Genomic DNA, 12,805 nt, shown 5'->3' with positions numbered 1-12,805 from the left:
AAATCCTTCTACAGTATACCATGATGGTCCCATTGATATACTTAATAACTCGTCTTTAAAAAGCCATGGGCTACATTTTTGTATTGTATCAACATATGTCCTAATTGTTCTTGGTCTTACTGGGGTGCCTCCTTCCTCTAACAATTTCTCTTCCTCGGAGGCGAACAACTTCAAACCTTGAGTCAACCATTTTCCCCAGTTTGCCTGAGAAAGTTCTAGGAGCAGGCAACTTCAAATAAAAATGAAATAAATCAAAACAAGAACACATTGTTTTTTGAAATGGTCACCCATTCTCTCGCCTTCCCTCAGGGGTGAACAATTTCACTTACCTCCAAGTTTCAGGCGTTCCCCGTATGGGCCACCAAATGCTGCAGTCTGGCTGGGCACAAAATCACGAGCCACCACACAGTCTTTTAGATTCAAACAGCAACTCTTTATTCTCGAACTGTCACCGGAACTCTACAAGCACGTTCTGGGGAAAATTCACACCTCCACCAGGCTCTGCATCCCAAAATACTCTCAGAATCCCAGGAGAACTCAACGGGAACTCAAGGAGCAGGCACCTGGAGGCAGCAGGATATGCCCTATTACCAGCAGGATACACCTTAAACCTGGAACCACCCTAAACCCGGATCACCCTAAACCCTGATCCGCCCTAAACCTGGATCCGCCCTAGTCCTTGAGCAAGGTCACCTTTCATGCAATGTCACTGCAAATGACCTGGGTCCAAGGCAAGCCCATTTCCACAATGGAGAGTCCTCCCTCTAAGCAACATGGGGTAGGCTGACAAGGAAATTGCCATGCATCATTCTTACTTGGCTATGGCTTTCAGCAGTGCATAGCTATGATTACATAATATATTATTAGTGGAGAAAGATGGGTGAACAAGACCACTCTGCATTGTTTTTGCACCTTCTGAGTGAGTCTAAAGAGATTTCAAAATCCAATGCAAGCATGTGAGACAATTAGATTCTTTTACATTGCTGGTGAGAATGTAAACTGGACAATCATTTCAGCTAATTCTTGTAAAAGCAAAGATACATCTATCATAACCCAAGGATGCCACTTACAGGCATTTTCTGAAAGGAGAAAACATGTGTTCATGAAATATTTGTTTAAAAATGTTCATAGCAGCTTTCTTTATAATAGCAATCAAGAGAAACTGCCCACAAGGAAAGATTTAATCAGTGTGCTGTATATGTTAATGGAATATTAATCAGCTATAAAATGGACTGAATGATTAATATACATAATTATATACAAATAAATCACAATCACATTATGCCTAGCAAAATTGCCACTCATAAAATGGTCCGTACTATTTGATTCCATTTATGTCAAATTCTAGAATAAGCAAAACAATTCATGGAGAAACCAAGCAGAAAATAGTCATATTTATGGAGAAGGAGTTGTTTAGACACAAGTGATCTTGATGGAATAAAAGAAGGAAATGTTCTATTTCTTGACAGGAGTGTGGTTTTCAAGGTTGTTTGTAGTTTTTAAGTCTCCTCTAATTTGATACTTACCAGTCATTTTTAATGTATAATCCATACTTCAATAAATAATAAAATGTACAAATATTAATCAAACAGGAAACACAAGCAAAACAAAAGAAGGAGAAATTCAATGCTCATTATTTTTGAAGAAATAAAAAATAAAAAATAACTTGATAATGTTGATAATGGAAAACAGAAAGTAGTAGGGCAATATGATAGGCTGAATAATGGCACCTAAGCTGCCCATATCACAATGCCCAAGGTGTGTGAATTTGTAGCCTTACATGGTGTATATTAGATTCCTAGGGCTGTCATAACAAAGTGCACCAGATTGGGGGAGTTAAAAATATAGAAATTCATTGTCTCACAGTGCTGGAGGCCAGACATGTGAAATCAAGGTGCTAGCAAGTCTATGCCCCTACCAGCTCTGATAGTCTCAGGCTTGTAGATGCTCATATTCTTTCTGGGTTTCCTCCCATCATCTTCCTTCTGTGTGAGTCCCTGCTTCTTCACAAGACATTATTTTTTTTAATAAGGGCACTAATCATATATTACTGGCAATCCAGCATATTCCAGCATGGCCTCATTGAAACTAATTACATCTGCAAAAAAATCTTACTTTCAAATCAGATGATATTCATTAGTACTCAAAATTAGGACTTAAACATGAATTTGGAGGGATACAATTCGATAAAATAGTATATGGAAAAAAGGAATTTGCAGGAGTGATTAACTCAAAGATCTTGAGTTCTAGATTACCCAGTGGAACCAGACTAATCACAGCGATCCTTATAAGAGAGAGACAGATAATAGAGTAAGAACCCTATAATGAATGTGGAAATGAAGACAGCCTCTAAAGCTGGAAAGGCAAATATTGAATTATTCCTTGATTTTAGCCTAATAAAGCTATTATTGGAATTTGTACCTTTTTCTGCTAAGAGAATAAATTTGTATTGGGCCAACCAAGTTGATGGTAATTCTTATAGAAAGGGGGAAAACTAATAACAACGGTGATATGAAATTCTGAAAATCAATCTAAAAATAAAATACTCAGACCTGTATGAAGTAGAAGTTAAAATTTATTAAGAGAAAGTTACATACAATTTGAACCATAAAAAATTTAAAGCTCTTAGGAAAAGAAAACAACTTTGATGAAAAAAAATATATTTCCAAAAGGAAGAGAAGAGTAATTTATAAAACTAGGGAGATTTATACATATCAAAGTTATTTGAAAATTAGAAATAACAACCCAGAGAATTTATAAGAAAAAGCTAATATCTTAACCTCCATGTGTGTCCTACCACAAAATTGAAAATAAGATATATTCTTTTATATATTTGCCAACCACATAACCAAGATAATAGTTATTGGCATCAGATCAATATTGGCATCAGACCCATAATTTTAGGTGTGGAGCCATTTTTATCTAGGAACTCCTTAGTTTTGATTTGAGAGCCATTTTATTCAGGGTTCTCAGGTTTCGATTTAGGAGCCATTTTATCTAGAGACTCCCAGGCTTCGATTCTGAATGTGCCTGCTAAAAGGTTAACCTCATCCCAGCCCATGATGCAACCCCTAAGCATTCTTATGAAATTCCTCTTGCAGTCTATAAAGCTGCTCTGAGTGCTGACAGGCTGCTTCTCTCCTTGGAGGGACAGCCTTGTAGGTTTGCTCCATGCTACTGACATAAATCTCTTGTGTGGGATTCCGGTGTGTGGTGTGGTCCTTGGACTTTGCGTGGATTTTGCAAGTGTCCTTTCAATAGTAGGAATTAAGCTTAGATAAGGAACTGCTGTAAATAAATTTTTAAAAAATCCAAAAACAGAAAAAAAAATATAAAAGGCAGTTCAAAGAAGTGGAAAGAGAAATGTTAGTGACATATAAGACATTCACTTCCATAGTTTTTACAAAAAAAAAAAAAAATTTAAGGTGAAAAAAAAAAACAAATTGCTATGGTATTTGTACCAGACAAACAAAATCAAAGTCTGATCAAGTTGTCAAGCATATGGGAAGATGGGGCAATTCTACTTTTCCAGAGAAGAAAAACAACCACATGAAGAACAGTTTATGCAGCCATTTAGGAAAAAAATTAGCCTCAACTAGTTAAAAAGGTACAAATCTAAAAACCCTGCTATTCCAATTACATTAAAGAAATTCATATATGTGAAAAGGAGACAATTACAAGGATACAGCAGTATTTTAAAATAACAGTAAAAATCAATCAATAATTGGATAGACAAGGGTAGTTTACTCATACAATGCAAATACACAGCTATTTCAAGCAAAGAAGTGGTTTCACACATATTTTCATCAGATGAATCTTAAAAATATGGTGTTGAATATAAAAAGCAAATGACAGAATGTTATACAGTGCATAGAACTATTTAGGGGAAACCTCAAAATTAGCTGTAAGAGTAAAATGTGAAAGGATCTGTAGGGAACCTTCCCAGTTGTGACTACTTCTTTGGAAGAGAAGAAGGAAAAACAGACACTCCTTTAGCTCTGTAATGCTTGAGAAAAATGAAGACAGAGAGAAAAAAAAAAACATAACTAAATATACTGTGGGTTTACTCATATTTCTGGATGAAAAGGAGTCCATTACATAATTTTCTATACTTTTGCTTGTGGGACTTATGAAATAAAAGTAAAAAAACAAATTTAAGTAGATAGCAACAACTACAGTTTTTGTGATCTCCATTTGCCTCCCAAATGGAGAAGAGAATTCTTATTATCTACTTTTTTTGCAAGATGTATTCTCATTAGGCTGCATACATATCAACAAAATTTTTTTGAGAAAAAAAATATTTTAATGAGTTCATGAATTAAAAGGTATTCAGCTGGTGGGGTGGAGTGCCCCTGTAGTTCCAGCCACTATGGAGGCCTAGGCAGGAAGATCTCAGGTCCAGGGCTCCAAGGCCAACCAGGTCAACAAAGTGAGAGCCTGTCTCAAAACAAAACAAAATGTGAAGACTGGTCCACCTGAAACACACAAGCCAGAAGCTCCCTGACCAGTCCACAGAGCACAGTTTTTCAATACACAGAAAGAGAAAACATGAAAAAGAAAAACCAAATCAATTGGCTCTTACCAATAAGAGATGTGCCATAGACATTGTATGTGAACTCCCTTGACTCACAGTGTTTTACATTCTTTTCTGGGAGTTCCAAAAGTTCGATAATCAATTTGGAAGTGTCAAGGATGGGACAAATTTTGGAATTGCACCTGCAACTGCCAGCATCACAGAGCAGGAATAGATCAACGGAGGGTAATTCTGTAGTCATACTGCTCCCCTGTCTTCAGTGGGCATCCCAGTGTCCATCTGCTTCAGGAAAAATGCTGTAAAATTGCAAACCAGTTGCCTATGAGCACCTAGAGAGAAATGGGACAGAGAAGTATAGCTCAATTTATTGTAAATGCTTCCCTGCACCACAAACTGATCTGTATCAAGTAACTGGAGCTGTTTTAGAGAACATATCTGTAACTATCTTCATCAATTGTATTTTGGTCTTTTTATATTCACTCACCCAGTAAAACAATTGGACCAAAAGAAAGATCAACAGCTATGCTCCACACCATCAGATAGCAGCATGCAGAAATTCAGTCACCAAGTTCTGTGGTGTTTACAGGCCCCTAAGTCATTGCAGTCAATCACACATTCTGCAGGTTTAGATTATAGCTTTGTGTCACAGAAAGACTAGGCATTCTTATGAGGATGTTATTTTACAAATAAAAATATAGAAAAATAGACACCATTTAGCAAGTGAGGTTGAATTATTCAGATCAATGGGATAGAATGTGTGGTATAAAAATAGTTATTTAAAATATGGTCTAGTAAGTGTGATTCCTTTTGTGGTGGCAGCAGGATTAAATGTTCTCATCCTCTTAAAATCTAGTAAATAAAATTCAACATCTTATTTTCAAAAAAATGATATTTCATTCCTGTTGTACTTTTACAAAAACATAATCAACTGAAGAGCTGCTAAAAGCCAAAGGATTGAACTTTTGAGAACTCCAGCCTAATTTCATTCTAAGATTGAAAGCCATCTCATCACAAAGTTATAAAAAGTTCATTTCTGTTTTACTATAATATTTTACTATAACATGTATAAAATACATTTCTGTTTGACTATAAGACTTCTAGTTGACCTGACCATACTCTGAGGGTTAAACTTGTTTGAACTTCCTGACTGTGCTCTGAATTCTCCCAGGCCTGGCTCTCCTTTACCAGATAACAACCCTCCCTAAAACCTTAGTGGCCACTCCTAAATGCTGGCTCCCCCTGACCAGATAACAACCCTCCCTAAAATCTCAGCTGCCCCTCATAAATTCTGATGTTGGAATCTCAATTTACTCCTTAACTTGAAATATTAAGCCATGTGGTCACTAACCTGCTATCTGACCTTGTATTATGCATGCCAGAACCCTATTAGCTTAAGTTCCCAAGACACTGGCCTTTGTAACTTTTTGTACCATAAAAACTTCCCTGCACTTAGACCAGATGCTGTTCTCTGGCCCAGCTTTCAGGTGAGACAGTCGCTGGCCAGCTCTCTTGTGTACACAATATAAACTTGCTTTAATTTGATTTAAAATTGGAGTCGGTGGTCTTTACATAGTAGTTCAACACTTTTATCATTGACTTGGATGTATCTTTATTCATTTTAAAATTTAAATAGGCTCCATAACTCAGTAAGGAAGAAGAAAGTGATTATGTAACTATTTTGATTAACATTGCCTTTCATGGAGAAAGACAAAGTCCCAGGAGGATTTTCTTCTTTTAAATTTCATTAGGTTCTGAATGGCGAAAAGTAAATATGTGTTAAATTTGTGACCCATAAATAGATTACAAAGAGACTCTATGACTCATAATAAATTCTACTTTAAATGGATACTCCAAATTATTCCACTGAATAACATCAGTGTGTGTAAACCAGTTCCGTCTGCAGCTCCCTCAGCTCTAACCATCAACACTAATGACTTTTCTCATGCTCCCTGTGTAGCTTCTGTCTAACTTAGTTACCAGGGAAAGAGAAGTAGGCAAAGTAACAGTTTGGGGTGAACCACACTTTTTCTCACATCTGTGCACAGACCTTGTGGTCTATAAACGTAAGAACCCCCATTTCCTATTGGGGGTGTAGCATGGGAACCCAGGAAGTACATATGTACACTGCCAGGCTCTCAGGCACTGAACTCTGGGTCTGAGGCAGAAATATCACTTCTGTGCAGAGGAATATGAGCCACATGCCACTCTCCCGCCTGCTGTGGGTGTCCATGTCCTTTATCTACTTCTACTCCAGTACGTTTGGTTCAAACATGGCTAAGGATGTTAAGGAGGAAAGGACTGCACACAGGCATATGGTGCTCCATGTGGCCTCAAGGAGGAAACAGGGAATCTAGGAAAGCAATCTATGGCTCCAGTTTGTTTTGGTTTTGTGTCCTAAATTAGTCTAATGCTTATAATATTTTATTCACTACATCAGAGGTTCAGCCATGTTTTCTGATTGTTCCCACAGGATTCAGTGTGGCCCAGAAAGTGACTCAAGTCCAGCCAGCCACATATGGTCAGGAGGGAGGAGCAGTCACCCTGGACTGTTCCTATGAAACAAGTCAGAGTGCATACAATTTATTTTGGTACAAAGAACTTCCCAGTGGAAAGATGATGCTCCTTATTCGTCAGAGCTCTTCTGGTGCAAATAGAAGAGAAGGTCGCTATTCTGTCCAGTTCACGAAAGCAGCTAAATACATCAGCCTTACCATTTCACCCTTACAGCTGGAAGACTCAGCAAAGTATTTATGTGCTCTGAGAGAACTCACAGTGTTTGAATTGATAGTAAAAGCTGAACAAAAACTCAGGAGCTCTGTAAGGAGATGGGGCCCTGCTGCAGAAGCCAGCTGAGATGCACCTGCAGAGCCCAGACAAGAAGGTAGTGACTGTGGCTGCCTACTCTGTGGTTTAGATCAAAAGATTCAATTCTAAGTAATAACTGCTTCTATCTCATTTGGAAAGAGGTCTCTGCAGCAACTTTGTTCTAAAACATTCTCAGTCTTCAATGTTTGGCTTAAAATAGATCAAACAGAAAACGCTTAAAGTTGTCTAAATTTGAAATATCTTGCCCCATCATAGTTTAAAATGATAGCTTCAATTAAAGATGTTCACAGTACACATCTTTGTTGTTGTTGTTGTTGGAAAAAGCACTAAAGTATTTTTTTATACATTATTATTCTAAAATACAAATGTCAATGGCCTTAACATGCTTTATTAATTAAACATGTTTACTGAGCATCTATTTTATACCCAAGCATTTGTATAGGATATGGATATAGAGAAACAATTAGTTGTTTCTAAGAGCACAATTTTTTACATCTCTGGTTGCATACAAAAATATTCACACCAATTTGAGTCTTCATACATGTACTTTGGGTAATAATGATCACACAATCCATCATGATTTATAACCCCATGTCCCCTCCTTTACTCTCCAACACTTCGGCCCTACCTAGAATTCATCTATTCATCCCATGCTTCCTCTCCCTATTCCACTATAAAGCAGCCTTCTTATATCAAAGAAAACATTCACATCTGGCTTTTTTTTTTTTTTTTTTTTGGTATTGGCTAACTTCACTTAGCATTATCTTCTCTAACTTTTCATTTACCTGCAAATGGCATGCTTTTATTCTCTTTTATTGCTGAGTAATATTCCATTGTGTATATATGCCACATTTTTTAATCCATTCATCTTTTGAAGGCATCTAGGTTGGTTCCACAGTTTAGCTATTATTGGGAATTGTGCTGCTATAAACATTGTTGTGACTGTGTTACTGTAGTATGCTGTTTTCAAGTCCTTTGGGTATAGTCCAAGAAGAGGGGATAGCTGGGTCAAATGGTGGTTCCATTCCCGATTTTCCATGAAATCTCCATACTGCTTCCCATATTGGCTGCACCAATTTGCAGTCCCTCCAGCAATGTATGAGTGTAACTTTTTCTCCACATCCTCGACAACACTTATTGCTGTCTTCATAATAGCTGCCATTCTCACTGGAGTGAGATAAAATCTTAGAGAGGTTTTGATTTGCATTTCTCTAATTGCTAGTGATGATGAACATTTTTTCACATATTTGTTGATTGATATATCATCTTCTGAGAAGTGTCTGTTCAGGTCCTTGGCCCACTTATTGATTGTTTTTGTTTTTTTTTTGGTGCTTAGCTTTATGAATTCTTTATATAACCTAGAGATTAGTGCTCATCTGATATGTGAGGAGAAAGATTTGCTACCAAGATGTAGGCACTCTATTTACCTCACAGACTGTTTCTTTTGCTGAGAAAAAAAAACTTTTAGTTTGAGTCTATCTCATTTATTGATTCTTGATTTTAATTCTTCCACCAAAGGAGTTTTATTAAGGAAGTTGGGGCCTATTCCCACGAGATGGAGATTAGGACCTACTTTTTCTTCTATTAGATGCAGGATCTCTCATTGTATTTCTAAGTTCTTGAACCATTTTGAGTTGAGTTTTGTGCATGGTGAGAAATAGGGATTTAATCTCATTTTGTTACATATGGATTTCCAGTTTTCCTAGCACCATTTGTTGAAGAGGTCATATTTTCTCCATTGCATGTTCCTGGCACCTTTATCTAATATAAAATAATTTTAATTTTGTGGGTTAGTGTCTGTGTCCTCTATTCTATCCCATTAGTCTACCAGTCTGTTTTGGTGCCAATACCATGCTGTTTTTGTTACTATTGCTCTGTAGTATAGTTTAAAGTCTGGTATAATGATGCCACCTGCTTCACTCTTCCTGCTAAGGATTGATTTAGCTATTCTGGGTCTCTTATTTTTCCAGACGAATTTCATGATTGCCTTTTCTATTTCTATGAGGGATATAATTGGAATTTTTATTGGAATTGCATTAAATCTGTATAGTGCTTTTGGAAGTATGGTCATTTTGATAATATTAATTCTGCCTATCCAAGAGCAAGGTAGATCTTTCCATCTTCTAAGGTTTCTTTGACTTTTTTTCTTTAGGGTTCTATAATTTTCCTTATATAGATGTTTCACCTCTTTTATTAAGTTGACTCCCAAGTATTTTATTTTATTTTTTAGGCTATTGTAAATGGGGTAGTTTTCCTCATTCCATTTCTAAGGATTTATCACTGATATACAGAAATGCCTTTGATTTATGGGTGTTGATTCTATATCCTTCTCCTTTGCTGAATTCATTTACCAGTTCTAGAAGTTTTCTAATGGAAATTTTAGGGTCTTCTAGGTATAGAATCATATTGTCAGCAAATAGTCACAATTTGAGTTCTTCTTTTCCTATGTGTATCCCTTTAATTTCTTTCATCTGTCTAATTGCTCTCCCCAGTGTTTCAAGAACTATGTTCTACAGAAGTGGTGGAAGAGGGCATCCCTGTCTTGCTCCAGTTTTTAGAGGGAATGCCTTTAATTTTTCTTCATTTAGAATGATGTTTTTTCCATAATTCATTGAAATGAATTTATGTGTTAATAATGTAATAATAATAATAATAATAATAATGATAATTTCATTCCATTAGGATCTGATAGAATGCAGAGTAATATCTCTACTTTTTTATATTTGATAAGAGTTGCTTTGTGGCATAGTATATGGTCTATTTTAGAGAAGGATCCATGTGCTGCTGAGTATAAAGTGTATTCTCTCATTGAAGGATGAAATATTCTACATATGTCAGTTAAGTCTAAGTTACTGATTGTATTATTGAGTTCTATATTTTCTTTTTTTAAGCTTTTATTTTGGGGGGGGGAGATCTATCTAGTGATGTAAGTGGTGTGTTAAAATCCCCAAAAATTATTGTTTTGTGGTCTATTTGACTCTTGAACTTGAGAAGAGTTTGATGGCATAGATGATCCATTGTTTGAGGCATATATATTTATAATTGTTAATTTTTGTTGGTGTATCATTCCCTTGAACAGTATATAGTGTTCTTCTTTATCCTTTTTGATTGACTTTAGTTTGAATTCTACTTTATTTGATATGAGAATGGAAACCCCTGATTGCTTCTGCATTCCATGTGAGTGGAATGATTTTTCCCAACCCTTCATCTTCATTCTGTGGATCTCTTTTCATATGAGATGAGTTTCTTGGAGGCAGCATATTGTTGGATTTTTTTGATCCAATCTGCTAGTCTATGTCTTTTGATTGGTGAGTTTAGGCCATTAACATTCAGGATTATTATTGAGACCTGATTTGTATTCCCAGCCATTTTTGTTTATTTTTGGTATTTAACATGACTTGCTTTCTCCTCTGATTATATTTTCCTTTAGTCTAGTTTCTCCCTTGCTGACTTTCATTATTGTTTCTCATTTCCTCTTCTTGGAATATTTTGCTGAGGATGTTCTGTAGTGCAGGCTTTCTAGTTGTAAATTCTTTTAACTTTTGTTTATCATAGAAGGTTTTTATTACATCATCAAATCTAAAGCTTAGTTTTGCTGGATATAAGATTTTTGGTTGGCATCCATTTTCTTTCAGAGCTTGATAAATATTGTTCCAGGATCTCCTGGCCTTGAGAGTGTAGGTTGAAATATATGCTTAGATACAAATTGTTCTCCCCCTATATGTGATTTGATTCCTCTCTCTTGAGACTTGTAAGATTCTATCCTTATTTTGTATGCTCGGCATTTTCATTATAATGTGCCTTGGTGTAGATCTGTTGTAATTTTGTACATTTTGTGTCCTGTAAGCCTCTTGTATTTGGTTTTCCAATTCATTCTTCATGCTTGGGAAATTTTCTGATATTATCTCATTGAAGAGGTTTGTATTATTTTGGTTTAAAACTCTGTGCCTTCCTCTATCCCAATAATCTTAGATTTGGTCTTTTGATGCTTTCCATAATTCTTGGATGTTCTGTTTATGGTTTCTTACTATCTTCACTATGTGATCAACTTTATTTTCTAGATTGTATACTTTGTCTTCATTATCTGACATTATTTCTTCCAAGTGATCTAGTCTGTTTGCTATGATTTCTATTGAGTTTTTTTTTTTAATTTGATTTATTGTATCCTTTATTTCAAGGAGTTCTGACTGTTTTGTTTTTTTTTTCAGAGTACCTATTTATCTCTTGAAGTAATCTTTTGCTACTTGTATTTGCTCTCTTATCTCATTGTTAGAGTAATTTTAGCCTGTATTTTCTCATTTAGGTCATTCTTTAATTCACAGATCATTTTAATTATGAGCCTTGTGGAAACTTTCTCTGATACTTCATCAACTTTGCTGTCCATGTGTTCTGTTTATTACAGTGTCCTTATTTGTTTGGGGCACTTACCTCCCCTTTTTTTTTTGTGTGTGTTGTCTATTTGTCTTGCTTTCTTGCAGTGTGGATCTGAGATATTACAGTTTCTTCCTATATTCTTGTAATACCTGTGCAGATTGTCTGTGCCTCACCTCGATGGGCTTCTAGACCCTGCTGGTGTACCTCAATGTATGCTACTGCATCTTGGATCTGGGTCCTGCTCAAGTCAGTGTGAGTGGGTCTGGGCTGCTGGGCTTGATGTCCCTGGGATGATCTGCTGGTTGAAGGGTGGTCCTGTGCCAGAGGCTAGGCTTTGACAGGTGTGTGCCCCACTGGTGGAGGGGGTGGACTGGACCTACTCTGAGCCTGTAACCCACACAGGCCAGTGTGGGTGGATCTGGGCCCCACAGCACAAATCTTAATCTACTTATTTGGAATAGAAATGAAAATTATTTTCTTAGCCCTTCCCTTAGCTTTGTGTTAGTTAAGTACAATGGAAACCAGTAGGTTTTTAGGCAAGGGTTAAATCCTGAGAATGGAGGGATTGAAATGTTAATTCCTTCAGAACCCTTCCTCTACCCTTATCAAGAATGTGCCCCTGCTCCATCTGTTGCTAAGGTAACCTATCCCATGAATTGTCCCTCTAAAGAGGGAGTTGTAAAGTTGTTAATTAATTTGTCCTGGGTCTCCCTTCTGCCTGGTTCACTTCTCCATGCCCCCTCCAGCACATCTGTTTCCCACCTTTTGGCCATTCAACTGAGCATTTTCTGGGCCTAGTCACATAATCATGAAGGAGAGAGAAGGGGGAAGGGAACAAGAGAACAAAGGAAGCCTAGGACATACAAAAACGCAAACACCCTCACTTCTTGGGATCCTAGGATAGCAGTTTTGGCCCCCTTCTCCCTCCTGGGAGAATTCTACATTACCCCTTCTTAAATAAACCCTGCTTTATATGCTTGCCTCAGTGTGCTTCTCTAATGTTATACTTCAACATGTGAGGGAGCAGGACTCATCGCTGGTAACCAGCAGTATCATTTTCAGAGAAGAATA

General features: G+C 36.7%; 1 gene segment (V, D, J or C); it reads left to right on the top strand.

The window, feature by feature from the left end:
• Positions 1-6,635: 6,635 nt before the first annotated feature.
• Positions 6,636-7,396, top strand: LOC124081425 (T cell receptor delta variable 1-like). The segment is given in 2 exon segments: positions 6,636-6,787; positions 7,005-7,396. Coding segments are annotated over 2 exon segments (447 nt in total).
• The last annotated feature ends 5,409 nt before the right edge of the window (positions 7,397-12,805 follow it).

This window comes from Marmota monax, unplaced genomic scaffold (genome assembly GCF_021218885.2).
Source record: "Marmota monax isolate L192 unplaced genomic scaffold, Marmota_monax_Labrador192_F-V1.1 WCK01_AAM20220418_F8-fsc00586, whole genome shotgun sequence".
Classification (NCBI taxonomy): Eukaryota; Metazoa; Chordata; class Mammalia; order Rodentia; family Sciuridae; genus Marmota; species Marmota monax.
Note: the sequence above shows the minus strand (reverse complement) of the source record. Positions and strands in the feature narration are given on the sequence as shown.